General features: G+C 47.0%; 1 protein-coding gene across 5 annotated transcripts in view; it reads right to left on the minus strand.

Moving 5' to 3' along the window:
* LOC144093634 (protein turtle homolog B-like) overlaps positions 1-20704 on the minus strand; it is a 573432-nt gene that overhangs the window by 286735 nt on the left and 265993 nt on the right. For 2 of the 5 annotated variants that reach the window (XM_077627213.1, XM_077627214.1), the window contains exon 1: positions 8261-8890. The exons of 2 other annotated variants lie outside the window; for them this stretch is intronic. In XM_077627213.1, the coding sequence (XP_077483339.1) occupies positions 8261-8420 (160 nt within the window). In that variant the 5' untranslated portion in view covers positions 8421-8890. Of the gene's footprint in view, positions 1-8260; positions 8891-20704 lie in introns of those variants that run through there. One more of the 5 variants, XM_077627212.1, reaches the window with a different exon arrangement.

The raw sequence follows: 20704 nt of genomic DNA on the forward strand, positions 1-20704 counted from the left end.
AGCACTAAACGGCTTATGCCGACTGGCTCTTCTCAGGTAGTCATTCCTTTCTTTTTTGCCCGCGAAATGGAGGCTTAGAATTTATTTGCGTCCGATGTTATCCCCTGAGCGGAGAAAATCCCCTCGCCGGGGTATACTGAAACCCGAGTGCCCTTTTTGTTAGTTCAGTATTTACTCGTTGCACACCGACCGGAGCATTACTTTATGCGCGTGATAATAAAGCCCCACTTCGCGACAAAAGCGGTTCACTTCTTTCGTACTTTCTCTTTATTAAAACTGTAGAAAACTTCGTATAACCGGGGTTATTATTTTGTACTTATCTGGAACCACGACAAGCGAGTCGGCATTTCGTATTAACAGCAGCTTTGAATCCAGCGCAAAGCTGCTGGGCACACGGTTTTTAATTTCTGTGCCTAGCTCACAAATGTGAGCACAAGCCCTTTAACCCTTTTGAAGCTACTATAAAACGATGAAGATCAGCGCCCAAGTCTCCACCATCCCTGAAATGACGATATAGAGCAAGAAACATATTAGCGCTAAAACACCCGTACGCTCAACAACACCGACCAAGAATCATGTATTCAGTGGATCTGCTGCCGTTACCTAGAAGCAGCTACGCCACTTCGGAAATCAAAGCAATATCCGCGACTGGGAGTCGAACCCGCGGACAGGTCAGCTTCGCACGCTACTGCGCGAGAGCACCAGGCTACCGCGGCCAGCGAACCCGCTGTCGCGCTTTGCACTGCACGGCGACTTCTTCGTCCACTAATGCTGTCCGTGCTTTCGCGTTATAATCGGCCTGGCCAAGTTAAAACCTTGACATTTTTTTTCATTAGGATGGCCTTGAATTTGCAGTGACAACATCAACGCATCGACTGCAATTGACTGGTTACTTTAAGCTTGAACAGAGAGCAATGACAGCCTAGCTAAATAACTTTATTAATGTACCATCGATTAAGTAACCCGTATAATTTTCTTAGGTCCATATAACGGACAGGTATTGCTCTCTGCAGCGCACTTTGCTTACAGGTTCTCTTCTTTTTTTCTACCGCAAAATTCGGCAAGTACAAAGTACTAAGCACTTGCCACTTATTAAATCTGCAATATTTTTTAACTCTCTTTCGACTTATACAACATTTGCATCGAACCGCTTCCTCTGGACAGAATAGAAAACAGGAGAAATGAGCTGGTGGAACACTGAATTAAGTTTATTAGAGGTTAGGCAGAACGAAGACAAGGAAATACCTTTATTTTGCATCGCTCTGACGTACGGCAGGGGAAGGTCGCAGGGGAAGGACACTGTCCTTAGCCGAGTTAATTCGCAGCGCTCCCGCCAAGAGAGTCTGTTAAATGCCATGTAGTCGTAGAGGGGAAAGCTTCAACTTAGCTGTACATGTCAGGCATAAGTGGATTTGCGCCGCAGGCTTTTTATTGCACAAGCGTAACATCGTGGGGATGTCTGCTTTCATTAGGCTGAGCGCAAGAGCTTAGGCGGCATCGAATTTATTCACAAAGGGCTCTTCAAAATATATCCAGGTTTAAATTTTTTGCAGTTAAATTACAAACTGACTGCATTTTTTTTCGTGAATAAAGCGCAATAATGCATTGTATATATGAAGTGTGTGAACGCCTCCTCAACCTTCTATTCAAATTATTTGAAACTTTGCACCAAAATTCGGCTATTTTCAAATGTACGCTCCCGGCCAGACGGGATTCCCGCACACGCTCAACTTCATTGGATAACAACACTGCCCCATGTTGTTTATTGTTTACCAGTACACCGAAATTCGCAAACTTTGGAAATTTTCTATATCCCTAACGCCTAGGCTTTGTCCCACACGTTGTTCAAAGTGTGGTTTTGTGATAGAAACAACGAAGTTCCCACCTAAAGCGTTCATTACCGATGTGGAGGTATGCGCGAAGTGGCCTAATTTATGTAGAAACAAAACGCGGTCGACAGCAGGGACGTTTCTTTGCTTCAGCAACGAGTTGTGCCTTTGAATTAGAGAGATTAAGATTTGATTACACCTATTAGCAAAGAGGCAGAGAGATACTCTAGCGGCATATTCGAAAGAGGAGTCAAAACCTTGCGAACCAGTAGCATCGCGCTGTGTTCGAGACAACTGTTCACTCTCATAGTATTGATCACGCTAGCGCGTATTAAGCCGCAGAGAAAAATGACAAAATCCTTTTGACAAAGGAAACAGACGGCACGTGTCGTCAGAAGTTACCCCCCCCCCCCCCCCCTCCCTTGCCATCCTCCATCTAGCACCGACAGCAGCCTCATTTCTTTCGTTTTCTCAAAAAGGTCTAGCTTTGAGGAGAAGAAAAAAATGTTTGAAAACAAAAACAATAAAAGAGAACACGAAAGACTTGGCAGCGATGACAGTTCCTTTGGATTCTAGCCACGGTCGGTCGCGCTTTCGTACATTTTGCTGCACCACGGCCTTCGTCACTTTGATAGATTTGATCGCAACTGATCCGCAGAAGCAGCAGCCCCGGGGCAACAGGAAAAGTTTATACGGAGAACTTTGTTTATTTTTTTTAGCTGCCTTGCACTTTCTTCCTTAATTCAACGTGGTCCCTCCCTTCGGCTGTTCTCTCTACCCGACCACTTTGTTTCTGCTTCTCGCTTTTTTGCGTTCAGCTAAATATCTAAATCTCTGACGTCTCCTGTTTCCTTGCTGGCGAGACAGCTAATATAACAAAAAGGAAAGCGCATTTCTCCGTTCCATCATTTCGGTCAGCGAAATGCAGTGGTGGGATTTTCTCTCGACTTCCGGCATCCCGAAGAGTTTTGTGCGTCATATCGCGGCGCGCGTTATGGTGTGGTGTCTCAGATCTTCGAAAAAACATATTGTGCACCGAATTCGAAGCAGAAAGAAAACTCAATGCTTGAAACAATTGCTTGAAATTTGTGTTCATATTTTAGCATTCCTAATAAAGTAGACTTATGAAGAGCACTGCCACACGCATGGAGTTCTAGATTCCTTTCACAAAGATTGTTGGCGATTACCGAGAACAATGATGGGGAGTCATTCTATCTTAATAAGAGTGGCTCAGCCGGTTACATTCGATCAATAATACCTCCCTCCTCAACCCAAAATCTTCCAGAAAAAAAAATATTTTGGCAAAAAATGCGTTTTTTTATAACCAAGAAAGCGTCTGTTATAACACCACAGAGTCGCTGTAAATGAGCACCGACTTGAAAAGGAAATCACCGTGGCTATAAAAGAAGTTCCACAAAATGAACGGCATGCACTCGTTAACGAAACAAAAAAATGGTAGCAAAAACAAAGGCTTGAGAGCAGCTTGCAGTCGTAGTTATTTCAACACCAGAAATATGATAAAAATTATCGTAGTAAAGTATACAGCTCGCATTGAAGGCATGCTACTGTTATAGTGTAGTGAAAGACCGGCATACCGGAAGACTGACAAAGCATAATAATTGGCTTAAACAGGCACAGCAGAACGGTGGGCCAAGAAATTACTTTGCAGAAAACCAAAGTAATGTTCCCCAGTTCGAGAACCGAACAGCAGTTAACGATCGGTAGCTATGACCTGCAAATAATAAGGGAATACTTCTACTTAGGACAGGTAGTGACCGCAGATACGGATCATGAAAGGGAAATCGCTGGAGGAATAAGAATGGGGTGGAGCGCATTTGGCAGGCAGTCAGGTCATGAACGGCCGTCTACCAGTATTCCTCAAGTGAAAAGTACATAACAGCGGTGTCTCACCGGTGCTCACCTATGGGACAGAAACGTGGCAGCTAAAGAAAAGGTTCAGTTTAATTTAAATTCAATTTCAATTCAGAAAAACGCGGCAAACTGGGGGAAGAAAAATGTTTGGTCTAACGTTAAGAGACCGGAAGCGGACAGAGTGTGTGAACGAACACATGCGAGTTAATGACACCCTATAGTCGAAACCAAGAGGAAGAAATGGGCCTGGGCAGGGCATGTACTGCGAAGGCAACATAACCTCTGGTCCTCAAGAGTGGATTTCAAGAGAAAGGCAAGCGCAGAAGGAGCTGACAGAAAGTTAGGTGGGCGGATGCGGCTAAGAAGTTTGCAGGGATACTGTGGCCGCTGCAGCTGGCACAGGATAAGATTGATTGGAGAGATACGGCCTTTGTCCTGCAGTGGACGTAGTCAGGATGATGATGATGATGATGATGATGATGTTGATGAATAAAGAATCATTGGGCGAGAGGGTGCATTATGCGAGCAAAACGGCAGCGCAACTAACTTTTATAACTTTTATGTGACTTTATTACATTACCGGACTTCATGCTTTTCGTAGCGTTTGATAACATTCGCTATTGATATCACGTTTTATGCCAAATGGCACCGTTAGCATCAATAATAATAATAATAATAATAATAATAATAATAATAATAATAATAATAATAATAATAATAATAATAATAATAATAATAATAATAATAATAATAATAATAATAATAATAATAATAATAATAATAACACGACACATGCACATGTGTCGTGTTCTTTTTTGAGCTGTATTAGTTGTGGTAGCCGTTTCTCTTGCATGATGATCAAATATCAGAAATTTTCCCGATATTGAAACTACTGTCCAAAGCCAAGTTGTTTCTGATTTGGTAAATCAGCCTTTTATCTCCAGAATACTTAAAGCTGTCCGCTTGGTGGTGCGATGTTTCAACTTTTTCACTCGAAAGGCTGTCGACATACGCTGCTCAAGCGCGAGCTATGAAATATGCAAGAAGTCAACTTCGCGCATATATTCAGCGTTGCGTGCGCAGGCAAGCTACGGATAAACTCGCCCTTGTTGTAAAGCAGCGGAGAAAGAAAAGCGTTGCATGCTTTTCATGGCTTCTTCTCAAACAAACCTCTTGAGTCTGCACGCTAAGTTAGAGCAACCACAGCATCAGCAGTCTTCGATAACGAACGCCTTGCGTCACCTGCTTGCTCCTAAGAAGTAAACCCAGATGTCATTTGCGTCCTTTGAGTATTTTTTTTCTGTTTGCGCTGCCTTAAACAAGAAGCTTCTGAACGTTATAATAAATTACACTTTTTAACACAGAATGCAACATTTGGCGTGCAGAAATTCTGCACGCGAACCGTGCATAAGCGTTTTCCGCGGCTGCATTAGATGGCAGTGGATATTTTGTTGTCATATCTCCAGAATAAGCAGGCTTGCACATCTGTGTGCACTGTACTGGGTACATAAGAAAATAAAGCGGTTCCTGTTCAGTAACAGGAAATTCATGGGAGAACTTAAGCTGCACTTTTCAGCGACGGTAATAATGTTAAATGTTCGTTTTGGTGGCAGCGGCTTATTCCTGCAGGCATGCCACTTGCTGAAGACGTAAGCGCTTTTTTCACACTGTCTGTTTCTTGAAAACAGTGCTAACTCAGTTGGACCGTCATATCGTTAGGTAACGAGTTTGGAGTGATTGTGCTTCACGTCAGAACCGCAGTAAGGTAGGATCAAATTTGAATAGGAGCTCGCACGAATCATCGCCAATCACGTCAATGTTTACTGTTACCTTAAATATTGGAAATAAAACTCATAGCAATGTGTGCACAGCTGAGGTCTGAAACCTCGTTAAGTTTGAAAGGATCGGAAGCAAACTACGCGTGAGGAAAGTAGTAAGCCAAGTGCGGAAGTAATAACTCCAACCAAGAAACCTGGAAGATAAAGAACACTCCACTAAAAACGAGTGAACGCAGGATTAACTTGAGCGCTTACACAACATTATTCTTAATATTTATAATACCGAACTTCAGAAATTTTACAAGCAATCAATAATTCGTGTCAGGCATACCCGTATGGCATTGCGAAATGCTAATTAAGCACTTTTATTTGCGAAGTTAGGGTCATATTTATTACAGATGTTTAACGAATAACTATACATACTATAGAGCAAAAAATAAAGTGGTTACAGAACCCAGGCAGTATCGATAGACTGTGGTCGCTCTTGACATCTTACATATACTTATTTTATGGTTTATGGTTTACAGTGGATAATGTCCTAAAACAACTCAGGCTCTGGGGGTTGCCTGATGGAGGACTCCGGATAATTTCTGCCACCCGGAGGTCTTTAAGGTGCACTGACAACGCACTGTACACGACCCTATAGCATTTCATTAAAATTTGTGTTTGAGCTAGTTGGTTCATACTTGACTCTTAAGATGAGAGCGCAAAAATGACATAGAACATAGGAACATAGAAGTAACACATAAGGAGGACAGCGCACATCCTATTTTCATTGTTACTTCTGTGTTTTGCGTTGCCCTCTTATGACCCTAGTATTTCGCCTTCATAGAAATGCGTCCGCCGCGGTCGGGATCGAACCAATGCCTTTCATGTCAGGAGCCGAGCACCATAACCCCTGAGCCACCGCAGTGGCTATATACATAAACATAAATCAAAATTTTCACCTAGCGCCCAATACTACATTGATTTTGTTCTCATTTTAGCATGGAACTATAACAAAATTTCTTAGCATTTGGTTCAAAAATATTTAGAAGTACTTTTTGAAACATTTAATAAAACCATCTGATAGCCTTACACGAATGACACGAGTGAATATTTTTAAAAGACTGCCTTTATTTTTGTAGCTGCACAATTATGCATGGCGCCCTTAAGAGAAAAAAGAGAGGAAAGAAGGGACGCTATAATCCTTTCTTAAAACAGCCCTGCCAGACACCCTCAGTATAACGTACTTAAAAACTCATGCTACACATAGTGCAGAACATGGCTAAAAGTAACAATGTGGATTTTCTATTCTGAAATAGACCGAAGCTTAACTGCGTTTTTTTATAACCTCTTTACTTCGAAACAGTTATTTAGCTATATTGATCTTAATGGCGCAAAAGCAACTGAGGATATGATGCGCCAAACACAATAAGAGCGGATACAGCGCATCAATCCTTCGGTATTTAAGTTACTCATTTTTATTTCGTAATTCCCACGCAACAAATCGAAGAGGCGTGCATCAGTGCTGAATAATTTTATTCACTGGTAACATCATAACTTTCTTGAGCTGAGTTTTCATGCGAGATGTATTTCATTTGTCTCTGATTTGAGGGTCATAAAAGAAGCACTTGCGCTTGAATATGACCTCCGTGAAAATAATCGTGCTGTAAGATAGGAATGCAATCTTCTACGTCCTGGCAAAGGGTAACAAACTAGAAGAAAATACAAAACGAAGGAGTCATCCATTTCATAAGCAGCACAGAAACTGATGAAAATATTTAACGAATTCCCATTTTATACTTGTATATACACAAAATAAAAGCTCTGGTTAATATGAAACCGCAAGCAGATATTATGGCTTACGAAGGTTTAGTAACATAGTGGCAATAAAAATAAACCAGCCAACTAAACTGGATGTCGCCGGGGGAGTGCTCTATCAGTACTTTCAGTTTGGATACGGACGCGCAACCTCTTGATGTCGTTGAAAAGTGAGACAGCCAGTTCGTATTTCTTTTCCTGCACACCAAGTTTCATTTCTTTGCAGTACTTGTGTGTTTGTTTTACCATAGAGGCTCAGAAAAGTTAAAAAAAACTCCAGGAAAAAAAAAACAGAGGAAATGAGCAAATCCCTCTGCAGTGGTAGATCAGAAAAGTTGAAAAGGTAGGCGAGAACAAGCAAGAAGGAAGGCAGGTAGAAATAAAATAAAGGTTCGCGGTAAGAGGGGAGGGGGGCAAGCGGTCCAAGCGGTCCACGCGAAACAAGCGAAAACACAGGCAAGGTATAAGAAGGCGCTTCAGCTTTGCACCTTAGCGAAGACCCAGAACCTGGTTTTGCAAACACTACACAGTCGAACAGAAGCAAATTGACGAATGTCTCCCCGTAAAAAGGCGGTAACAGGCCTCATCACCATAAATTTTTTGCGTCCTTACCTGATGTGTAGGTGCCGTGACTCGACATAGTCTGCTCCGCTATCCGAATAGATCGCAGGTCAAGAAGGGTGGGGTGTATACGTACAGACAGGGAACGTTGTAGCAACATGTGCTTCCGCTATGAGAGCTAATCGACTAAGATGGGAACCAGCTGCCCAGTCCCTTGATTGAACGTGCAAACTCCACGCTCCCTTTCCGCTCCGTTCCGACGCTTGCGTCCGCAGGCTCAGCGAGCCGTCAAGCACCGTCGGCACGCCGGCGTCCGGATGGAGCACCGGAAGGAAGTGAACGACGCGAAGGGATCAGCAGGAGAGAAGGAAGCATTGAAAAAAAAATAGAAGAAAAAGAATGCAATGAAAGGCTCACCGAAAGGCTGCTCCTTGGTGGCCGGAGCCTGAATGAGACCCCTGGCGCGGCGGTGCGTAACCAGCACGTCGTTGTCCGCCGACAGTGTGGCAGCCGCGAGGAGCAAGACCCCGAGCAGGGGACACTGCGCGCGTGGCGCGGCTGGCGCCACGACACCCATAACCGCCGTCACTGCTGCCCAGTGGAAGAGAACTCGAACGCAGCGAGGCAGCAGCGATCACGGACTCGCCACAGCAGAGCAGAGCATCATACACCCCTCTTCACTCGAGCATCGCGCGCCGTGCGCGCGGTCTGAGCCGACGCGCTTTGGAGTGCGCGCGCTTTTGCCGGTCCTCGACACAAACTTTCCCCTCCGAAGCGTCGATCGTCGTGCGGTGAAGGTGTCGACTCCTCTTACTATTCTTTTTTTTTCACCGGCGTCCCGGGTCCCAGGAAGTTGGCGGCGGTGGCAGTGACGGAGCGTTCCGCGGCTGAGAGAGAGCGGGCGCGCGCGCACACCGGGCAGAGCAAAAACACACGGCGGCGGCGAGCGGCTGCTTGTGCTGCGGCGGCGGCGGCGCGACACTTGCCCGCGTCGGCCGGGGCGGCGAAATATTCCGGCGCGCCGGGTGCCTCTTCGCGTTGTCTTCTGCCGCTGCTGCTGTGCGGCCGACGGCGCTCGCGCATCGGCGCTCGGGCCTCCCCCTCCCGAGCGCGATCGATGCCCGAGCCGCAACGCGGCGAGCGGCCGCCGCTGCCTCCGAGGCGCCACGGGTGCCCGCGTCCCGCATCGGCAACCGAAAACCTTTCTTTGGCCGCTCCGGAGGGGCAAAAGCACGCCTGTTTGTCTTAATGCCTGCGCGCGTCACGGCTGCTGCCACCCTCTCCCTCCCTTTTCCCTCCTCCCCAAACCCTTCGCCAGTTTCTTCCCATCCACGCGGTCTGCCCCCAGGGCCAGAGACACATTAGTTATCCCTAAGTGTCCTAATCCCTGGTCGGATCACAGGGGGGACCTCGGCGAGCGCCTAATGGACGTGCGTCGAGCGCGCTACGACCTCCCCCTTGCCTTCCCCCTTCTTCTACCCCCCCCCCCCCCCCCCTCCCTACTTCCCCTTCTGCTGCTCTTCTTGTTCCTGTTACCCTTTGGCTCCGTGTGGTTCAGGATTTACGCGATGCGATTGTTTGGCAATATGCCCGAGCCTTCCGGGCATGTCTCGAGGTCGTCTTCCTCTTGAACGGTCGTCCCTCCAACCTCGTCAGATCGCGACCTCTGATTACCGCGCGGGCTACTACGGACGTACGATGCGACGCCGATGCTGTGTGCGGCTTCTTCACGGTTCTTAATCGGTGTCACTGCTCGCGGCGTGACGTAAAAACGAGATAAGATGGAAATTATGGAAAAAGAGACGTTGCTGTTTGTTTTGGGATTAAACAGAAAAGGAAAATAAAGAAAGGCGTAAAAAGAGGAGACAGTTGCAGGTGGCTGCTATTATAACATTAGAACTATTAGCTATTAAAACAGTGGCATTGTATTAACCCGAAATAAATGTAATCTCAACGACAACAAAATTAAAGGCGCATTAGCTTGTCAGTTATGTACGAGAGGTTAATGTATTTTGTAATAAAGTAAGGACAACATTAGACCCGAATCGCCTCGAAGAGAATGTAGGTTTTCGGAAAGAATACTGGATGATAGATCACACTGACGTCGTCAGGATAATTCTGGAGATATCCAACGAGTACAACGCACCCCTTTGTACGGCATTTATAGACACAAAAAATCATTTGAGACACGAAGAGGCATTTGAAGTATTTGATCAGCAGTCCTATAGACAATAGGTCAGCAGTTGTCAAATCACTATACGTAACCAGTAAAACATGTGTACAAAACAGCAAAAGATGGTAATAAAAGTATTGTCAGCCAACGGGAAAAATTTTTCTAGTCTTAATCACTGAATGCCTCCAGGAAGCATTCAAGGTGTGGAATTGGCAAGACTCAGATCTAAGAGAAACCACTGAACACCCAAAACATCTTCCAGTAACTAAGGGAATGAGAGAAAGAGAGAAAAAACATTTTGTTTACGAGCAATAGCTTACAGTAAATGATAGGGCACCTATAGCCCCCTAAACTACAATGATAGGTCTTAGATAAATAGGAATAAAGCAAATGCAAAGATACAGTTTGTGATAGTGAAGATAGAGGAAGATCCGGTGTATTAGGAGACAAACTATCGCACGAATAAAAATGCGTGGCTTGAAAGCGCATCTCACGCTGGAATTATTGCTTGCGGCTTGCTCGTAAGCCTAAATAAAAAGGCACTTAATCAGTGCATATTGACAGTACTGAGCTATGTTCTTGAAGCTTGGACGCTAAGAAAAAAGGGGAGATATTTCGGCGACAACAGTGCAGCATATGAAGGAAAACGAGTTAATACGTGCTGCATTAAAGGGGTACAGACACACTTTCTGTGTCCGTTTTCCTTTGCCTTGAAAGACACCCACGGGCATAGTAATTATGAAAATGAGCTGAAAACACCAGTGCGCAGCAGCATTAATAATTAATTGAAAACGATTTTATACCGGCAGTGTCGGTCTCGGACAGCGCCAGCGCTGAAGTGCACCTTGACGTCATGGGCGACCAGCTAACCAAAACTGCCCCGATATTGATGACGTCTACATCGCCGGCAACCACCGAGAACAATTACTGGGTCCGGTGACATCACAGTAATTGATGCAAGCGCATTATGACGTCACTCGGCACGAGTGGAAATTCCGAGCGGCTCCTCAGAGAGCATTCAAAACTATTTTAAACTATGTTCCATTCAACGCCTGCGACTGAAAATTCATCACAATCATCCGTTATCAATCCTTAAAAGCCCCTCTTTGCGTATGACATATAAAAGGGGGGGGGGGGATGTATATAAAACATGAATACAGAACACAAGGCCAATATAAAGGGAAGAAGTTGTATAAACATAATACGAAGTAAAGAATATGTCAGGGCGATTACGAAGGGATACAGAACAGAAGGTCCATAACGATAAAATGACTTGCTGGAAGGCGTCTTCTTGCGCCCGTTAAAAAAATCATATCGCTTGTTTGTGTTTCAGATATCGTGTCTGTACCCTTTCAAAAGACAAAGACAAAGCGGTTGTGGATTAGTGGGTAAACTGGAGTCGAAGATATATTAGTTGGAGGTAAAAGAAGGAAATAGACAGGGCATCGAATGCGCAAAACAGACCAGCGGACGTCTAATATGGCTGATATCTAGAGAGAAATATTACGTAGCCCAGGGTGGCCGAGTAAGATGGAGCGGCTGGCCCATAAAGTTTGCTGGAATAACATGGCCCTGGCTGGCACAGGAAAGGAATGATTTGGTTTCATTGGAACTGGCTGATCTTCAGTCCAAAGCTCCACATATGTGATAATAGTTTGGGTAACATTAGCCCACGCCAACGACATAATGAGTCTATGGAGAGGTCAGGAATGGAAACGTTGGGAGTGGGAAGCAGTGTTTAGTATGAGTCGTCAAACAAACAGAGAACCGAAAAGGGGGAGCGAGGTTTCAGATGACTCTGCCATCGTAGTTATGAGTCTGGGTGAAAGAGAACAGCACGGTCGCTTGCGTGTGAATAAACGGTTCGAGCTATGAAGGTAAGATATCAGGACGGCGTGAAAAGCCAAAGCAGGAAATTTACGAAAAGATTACCGGAGAAACAAATTTTGGAATGACTAAGACCGCTAACGACTGAAGGAAAAAAAATATTGAACACTAAAGCAAAGTACATTAGTTTTCAAGGCTTTAGGTTCCCGGGATTGAAGACCATGTATTACACGAAAATGCTCGACGATGCAGGTGTTATTGGCTGTCACAGAAAATAGCAACTACAGATAGTGGATCAAAACCCGATTCCATGTAAGACAAGGACGTATTGGAGTATATTCCAGATGTGTGCAACGTCCAGATGGCCTCAGCAAATGAGGCGAACAAAAAGAAGTTTTGAAGAACAGCGAAGATGTAGGCATGCTGTCGCAAGCTGACACAAGTAGAAGTTTGGGAGAGTGTTAGAGCACTATTACCACAGATTAATCAGAGAGAAAAGGAAATGCACATGATGATTCGAAGAAAAAAAAACTGGAAAAAATGCTTCCTGGCAAGGAAACAATTAAGCAAAGGGGGATATTAACCATCTATTATTCGTCAGCACAATACTGTTTGGTTAGGTCTTGCTGAAGGCGATCTCTCATATGCGACGAATTTGTAGAAAACTGCTAAGTTATATAGAAAAAGAAAGAGTATGGTTGAAGCAGCCTATGCCAGATTTCAACGCAAATCAACCAGTATCTCAGCCAAAAGAATCATTTATATTAGACAGTGTTAGCAGTGCCATGTTCGGCATCAGAAGCACCGAAGTAACTATTATTATGAAATGTCAGAAATAAAACCTGCTGTGTAGACGTGTAGCGGCATACACTTCTAGAACATTCTTAGTGGACAGTGGTTTTCCGGGGTATTTTTTTTTTTGGCTACCACTTTTAGACGTTACAATTTAGCATGCAGCCTTGAAGTTGTAAGAACATGCCAGCATATATCGTACGTATACGTGGGTTTATAGAAACCTGTTTCATCTCTTGCTTGCTTGCTAGTCAGGTAAAGAGTTACCTGTTAAAACTAGTTTATACCTACTTCAAGTTAAAACAAGTTAGACTGGTTAAATCAAATAGTTCATGCCGCCATTTCGCATCCTCATCTATGCAGCCGGTGCTTGAATAAAAAGTGCTGTGTTGTGTTGAGTTTAGTGGCGCATGAGCAACTAAGGCTATCATACGCCAAGCTCAAGGTATAAGAAATTGTTTTCTGTAGATCTTTACAAATGTATAAAAAATACGGCGGTGTAGAAAGCCTAAAAGGTGACGACACCCTTCAGCCCAGTATTGAAAGAAAAACAAGATTCATAAATGGCCATTATTAAAGGTTTCAAAGTAGGCTGGGTACCCTCATCAGCCGTCCTTGGCTGGGCAAGGACTGGAGGCCCCCAACATATCTGCATAAAAAGTCAATGAAGAAGTTTAAACCCTGCCTCTTTGTCACGCATCTCCCCGGCGAACACTCGGACCGAAAAAATGGACTAGGCGACAGGTGTACCCACACAGACGCACATTTAATACACCCTACATGACACACACACTAGCACACAAACTAACAAACACAAACACAAAGATTATAAATACACACGCCCCGGGAACACTGCTACCAGCGTTTACTACTAGCGTTCTACTCTTAGTGGTCGGCGTTCGTGCTCACGGTCGGTTCGGTGCGGCTGCGGCGTTGTATGGATCCAGTAGCCGGCGTCGAGGCGGCGTTCGACGTGCTTGGGCTGGCGTCGCTGGCGGCGTCGCTGGCTGCGTCGTATAAGCTCCCGGTCTAAGCGCCCTTTGAGGTGATGCCGGTGTTGCTGGCGTTGGGGGCACCACCCAGATGGGTGGCAACAGCGCTGGAAATACCCCTGGCCGTAGCAGGTGGTAGCGTCCTCAGTTAACTCCCCGGAACAGGATCAGGAACGGCAGGAAGTCCACGATGTCGTAGAACGCGAGCTCACCGGAGCAGTAGCCGGCGTCGCTCTCTTCCAGCCGAAGCGTCCCTGACCCGCCGGAGCCTCAACTTCTCTGTTCCTTCCCCCCGTGCCTCGCTCTCCCTCGCCCTTTTATAGCCTTGGCGTTAGTCCACGTAAACCTTGTAGCCTTCTCCTTCTTCTCTTCTCCACCAATTATCTTTCTCCAACTCACCGAATGCTTCTTCATCTTCTTTAGTCTTCGATTAATCCACGTCATCCTTATCGCCAACTTCTTCGTCTTCTTCACACCTCTTTCCTTCATAATTTTATTTTAGACTCCCTATTATATGTGACACTCTTCGGCGGCACTACTCTCTTCTATCTGCAGTCTTTTATTGCCTCTCGTATGTGTTCTGTAGCGTGGTGGTTATCATTCTCTTTATCTCCGCACGTTTCGCATTTATTAATAATTTTTCTTTATTATAATTTACGGGTCAATTGTTTATTTTTCTTAAATTTTTTATGCGACTAACGCCCCAAAGCGACTCAGGCTATGAGGAAGGCCGTAGTGAAGGGCTCCGGGAATTTCGACCAACTGGGGTTCTTTAACGCGCACTGACAATGCACAGTACACGGGCCTCTAGAATATCGCCTCCATCGAAATTCAACCGCCGCGGCCGGGATCGAACCCGCGAGTAGGGTCAGTTGTTGAAAATAAATGTTGCTGAAAATCCTATTCTTCAACCTGTTTCTGATGACGGCGAATTAACTTTTACGCAGCGCTGCAGTACAGCGCAGATACGCTGCAATTGAACGCTTACTGCAGCATTATCTTAAAATGCTATTTTCAATCAGCAGAATTCTGTAGCATCTGGAAGGAACACGTTGCCGACAATTTACGGCGCGGGAGCTCTAATCAATTTCTTTTTCTTTTTTTCCAAGCCAATCGAGTCACCCGGAGAGAACAAGCAGCGCGTCCTTAATAAGTGCCGAAGGCGACACGGCCGTCTCTTGGCCCCGAGGCGATATTATTAAATGACAGCAGCTTGAAAATCTTGACATGTTAAACAGGCGTCGAAGCCGCCGCCGCCTCTTAAGGGCGAGCAGTGCCATCGGTGGGTGTTTCACGCTTCGCAAGCAAATACTCAAACCAACAGTGAGAGCGCAAAGTGCAAAAAAAATAAGGAGAAAAAGTTGGAGGAAGTTTTTAGCGAGCGGCACACGTCCGAGACGCGCCGAGTTCTCCGACGCGTAGAGTTACATTCGGCCAGAGACGGTTTCGCCCTCGCTGCCAAATCGCGAGCACCTCTCCCCCTCCCACACACCTCCGGCCGCGTTAGGAACACGGAGGAGATCGCTTTGAAAACCACACGGTTGGTCGCCCGCTCAAACCATCACCGTAAGCGCGGCTGCAGGAGCAGCTCATTTTGCAAGACGAATGACGCTCCGGTTGAGACGCAGCAAGGGCCTTACGGACTTTCTGAAAATTCCCGCGCGCGGGCGCGAGCGAGCGCGACGTGCAAATGAGATTTTCCTCGATTCCTGCACCTGCCGCTGACAGTGAAGAATTTCCTCCTACTCGACAGTCTTATTGGCTGCAGCCCTTTACACGGCACTGACTGAAGCCGCTGAGAGGCGAAGAATTTGCGTGAGAATCAACCGGGCAGCCGCTGCACGCACGCGCGACCACGCTACGCAACCAGCCTCGGGGGCTCTCTTTGCTTCCTCCTACACGCGAGGCAAACTCAACAGCAGCAGCAACCCTCGCATCACATGCGGTGCAAATCAACGCTCCAACAAACGAGGCGTTTTGGGGTAACACGCTTTCGCTGTCGAGCCTTTATATATATATGCTTTTTGGCGACGACGTCTTAGGACAACAGCTCTGCAGGCTTCGCGTTGACTCTACAACTTTCTCTCCTGCCGTCGGTTGGAAGCCGGGCTTCAAGTCGCAGCGCTGTGCCTGCTCGCGCGCGAGCCGGCACGGTGGCGGAGACCAGGGGAGAGTCGGATGCGACAAGACGTCAGCTGTAAGGATCTGCTACGGTGACCAATATGTATTCAAATTTGAAAAGTGAAACGCGTGTTCTCTTTTGTTCTGCGATTGTGAAGAATGGGGAGACAGGGAGACTAAGATAGCAAGTCCAACAACGCCACCGGAAAGGGCTTCAAGAGCCACGCGAGCAACACTCGCTTGTCAGCGAAGAGACAAATCAGAGCTTTTTCTCGTAAAAAAAATAAAAGCGAAAAAATTTTTGGTACGCTTTCGTTAAATCATATGCGGGCTCGGAGGAATTGTGTTCAGTGTACGCCAATTAAAATGCGAAAACTGAATTCCACCTCTCGGAAACGCTGATCTGTAGAGGCTGTCCCACTGACTGAAGAGGCCCACTGATTGAAGTCACAGCAAAAAAAAAAGAAAGTAAAGAAAGAAAGAGGAAGAACCGGCATACTGCCTTCAGCATAAGCGAACAATATTATTGGGCGGCAGAACGGTCTCTATGGGAATATCAAAACCTTGTCAAGCTCTTGTCAAGCTCGTCGTAATCGTCTTCTGGACGATGCAGACTTGAACCGTTTGCGGTTCTGAGCACAAACCCCAGTAGAGGAGTCCCCAGTCTTGGAGAATGGGCCGACGCCAGTGCGGATCCCGCAGGTCCGGAGTAGGATGCGTTGGCGTTGCCAAACAAAAAGTTGGCCAGAGCAAGCCTTGCCATCGCAGGATGTTGACGACTAAAGTCGACTTGTCGGTCTGGCCTTGGTCGCATCGACACTCCGAGCGCCACAGAGAATACTACGAGCACCAACAACCCAGCAGCCACCACCATCGTGATTGTTGACTTTCTCACGTTATGGGCAGGCGATGAATGTTGGCTCCTCAGTAGCAGCAACTCGGTCCCCGACGATGTAGCATCCCGGAACGAGTCGTGGCGCACCGGGATGCGTCGACATGGACGGCGGCCCGGTGGTGCTGGGCTTGCCTTTCGAGTGGCCAGCAGGGAAGCTTGCCTTTCGAGTGGCCAGCAGGGAAGCTTGCCTTTCGAGTGGCCAGCAGGGACGCTTGCCTTTCGAGTGGCCAGCAGGGAAGCTTGCCTTTCGAGTGGCCAGCAGGAACCCGTTCAATCCAGGCTCGCGGTGGTGGGCGGAGCAAGCCAGTTGGCCGGCCGGCGTGAGATGGTGGTTGCCTGTGGCTCCTGGTGGTCTGGAGCACCGCGGGAGGGCTCGCTCCGGGGCCGGAGAGAGCCGGGGGCCGCCTGGACTCGGATCCGCTGGGCGGCGAAGGGGCCTGCTGGCAGCGGAGGCTCGCTCTTGCTGGCCCCGGGATCGAACGTCCAAGCCGGTCTGAGCTGGGCCGCTGAGCTGGACCAACGGAATGTGCCTGCCGCCAAGGCAGCTTCATCTCTGCCCCGTCGGCGAGTATATTTCGCCGTTTGGTCTTGGTGGGGAGCCCTGTAGCGCACAGTGACGATGCAAAACGGAGGTGCAAAGATCGGCGTTCCAAGCCGGCGAAAGAAAAAAATAGATGAACGGCGCGTGCTTGGCGCGCTCGCACTGCACGGGCTGTTCGGTGCTAAAAGCGTGCTACGTTGGTCCTCTTTCTCTGGCGCTCCGCTGCGACCCCGCAAATTTCCTACAACCTATTGCCATGCCGAGCTACGCTTAGGTTTCCTCGGTTATGTAAGTTATCTTTCACACGAAGTCAGCTCTTTTAGACTTTTTACAAAGCCGGTTGCGGTAAGACGTGCTGTGTGACGGCGCAATCTTTCAGAGCGAATCCAGGCTACAAACAATAATTGGTAATTGGTTTTTGGGGAAAGGAAATGGCGCAGTATCTGTCTCATATATCGTTGGACACCTGAACCGCGCCGTAAGGGAAGGGATAAAGGAGGGAGTGAAAGAAGAAAGGAAGAATAGGTACCGTAGTGGAGGGCTCCGGAATAATTTCGACCACCTGGGGATCTTTAACGTGCACTGACATCGCACAGCACACGGGCGCCTTAGCGTTTTTCCTCCATAAAAACGCAGCCGCCGCGGTCGGGTTCGAACCCGGGAACTCCGGATCAGTAGTCGAGCGCCCTAACCACTGAGCCACCGCGGCGGGGCAGGCTACAAACAGCGATATCGATATTAGTGACGTCGACGCATTTCTGCCCATTTTAAGCACACCGAAGCAACGGACAAGGGTTGGCAAATCGAAAAATTGTTGATAAAGATACTGCATCTAAAACTGTACTTGGCGTCAGTGATTAGGAAAATCAATCAATCAATCAATCAATCAATCAATCAATCAATCAATCAATCAATCAATCAATCAATCAATCAATCAATCAATCAATCAATCAATCAATCAATCAATCAATCAATCAATCAACTAATGTTTATTTATATATGACTAGTGAAAATAATACCAATAGGTGTCCACGACGAATAAGAAAGAGCACTTCCTTACACTTTGTAAACAAAGGGAAAGGGGTCGGTCTCTTTTTCTTGGGTGAAGAAGTAACATGCATACTTATAAATTGCTTAGTGCACGGGAACTCAAGTAGAGGCTTCATAAATGTTCACTGCCGTTGGAAAAGTGAACTATGCACGGGAGGGCAAGAAATGGGGATAGAACAAATATTATGGTAGCGGGACAGACCCGGGGGCGTAGAATACGCGAAAAAGCGAATTTCAGCAAGATACAGAGAGATGGAATAGTAGGCTTAAGTGGCACACTTCAGTTCACCCTCTTGATAGAACAAAATTTAGCAGGAAAAACAACCACCGTCGATTTTATCACGCTTTAATGGAGCGATGGGTTTTCTAAACGAGAAGTACAGAGAGTGGAGGTTACAAAGTGGCGGGGAGGACGAACCAAGAAAGAGTGCTTCAAAGTGACGGCCGACGATTTCACTCCCGTACAGACTTGCTAAACGTATGCCACCCTATCTGACTAATATTCATCCGGTGCAGCCCTTGCTCTACTTTTTATAACAAGGACTGCAGCCTCAAGCACCTTAACACCGACGCCCTCCTAACACTCCAAGGGTCGCCAAATGCATCCACAACTAAGCACCAGCGGCGCACTTGTACACATCACATAGATAAAGACCGAGAGAGAACCTGGAACCTCCTCGTACCCTATAGGGCGCCCTCTACACCGACAGACGTTAATGAGCGGCGCAGGGAACTACGAGCTCTGAGCGAAGCGCCTTCACTGCGGCGTCAATCCAGTCAGAAGAAACCGGATCCATGCCTCCTCCCTCCCGTGAGCTGCACAGCCACACCCCCCGACAGCAGCGAGCTCTTTCGCTCTCTCCCTCCAATAACGGGAAGCACGGCCTCTCCTCCGTTAAGCCTCTTGTCGCCATGTGCCGCCGAGCATGATGCGTTCAAGACGTCGATCACGGCAGCTACGTCATTTCGGTGAAGCGCGGAGGCTCCTCGGAGAAGAAGCAACGCCACCTCTTGGCGCCTTCAGAAGCCGAGGCATTCTCGCAGACAGCCGCGTTGTTCTCTCGGATGGCTCATCCATCACTGCCGTCACAAACATGGCCCGGCAGATTGCAGACGCCGCAAACCCTTATTAAGGGTCAGAGCCTAGCACCAGCGGATATGTACAAAGCCGAGCATAGTGCGCGCTTCGGGTGTTCATTCGTCTCCAGGGCTGCACTCTCATCGTCTCGTTCACCTTTATCAGTTTATAGTTTTCTCTTGCCCCATGAGGATGTTAAGCAATTGAGCAGAACAGCTGGTACTTTTTTGCTCACCTGATTACACCGCGATTTCACTGCATGGCTTAAATTACAAAAAAAAGTCCGTGAACATTTTCAAGCGTCGTCTATTTTGCGCCTACGTGCGCCCACGACATGTTAAACCGCAAAATTACCGATATTTCCGCGAATCTCTGTACTCTTTGTTCACGGTCAAAGCCGGCGGCAGTCGGTTTTGCCTTTTTGTTTCTGACGCGATATGTGACCAGATCTATCTCGAATTATTTCAGTCACGCGCAAATGTACATTGTTCCATATGCCTGTAGTCGCGTTTGGCGCCCTATATCGAAGGTTCCTTTCCTGCTTTAAATTTAGCGCGGCCGAGAATGGCAGGGATTCTGTTAGACGATCGCCGAGCACGCACGTTGCTACCGACGCCATCGAGCCGCTCATTTATTTGTGGAGGCAAGTCCGCCCGAAAAAGAGTTTGAATTTCACGCCGCCCTGCTCGTCCATTGTCCACGGCTTTGTCACTACCACGTGACAATAACTGCCTCAAGAACAAAGCTCTGACGCGGCCTAGGGGTACTCAACTGATAAAGTGCTTGGAAACTGGTAAGAGAAGCTTTAATTTCCCCACGAATGCAGCGCGAGCGAGAAAGGGGTTATAATACTGTAAGGAAAATGGGCCAAGCCGCACATGAGTAGCCCTCACGAGAACAGCAGTATGTCACCTTCTGGCAGTGATTTCACACCATGAAGTTGCGTTTTCTTTTACAAAATGCCAGCTTCTGCTAAGCTGAAGTCGTCTACTCTGCTTCTTGGCATTTAAAGGGCCATTAAGACGTTCACTGCGACAGAAATTTTCAAAACCCTAGTCCTTGTGCGTCGCGGCCTACCAGTGGACTATCCTAACATTTTCTCGGGTGCGGCGCGACCCACCAGCGATCCACAGGCGAAGCCAACTTCTCGGAATCGCAAGCAGAGGGCAGTAGCGATCTGGTATGTGTGCGCTTTGCAGGGTTCTTGAAAAATCTGAGCTGTCGCGCGGCTTCATCGCGCGACTCAGTATTCGTGCCGCATAGTAGGAATACGCGACATCGCCCACCGTTGACTCACGACACAGTGAACATGTTCAACACGAGAGAAACACACAAACAAAAATTAATATTAATTACACCAGTGTTAATATGGATGGTCAGCGCTAGCTGGTC

This window comes from Amblyomma americanum, chromosome 6 (genome assembly GCF_052857255.1).
Source record: "Amblyomma americanum isolate KBUSLIRL-KWMA chromosome 6, ASM5285725v1, whole genome shotgun sequence".
NCBI lineage: Eukaryota > Metazoa > Arthropoda > Arachnida > Ixodida > Ixodidae > Amblyomma > Amblyomma americanum.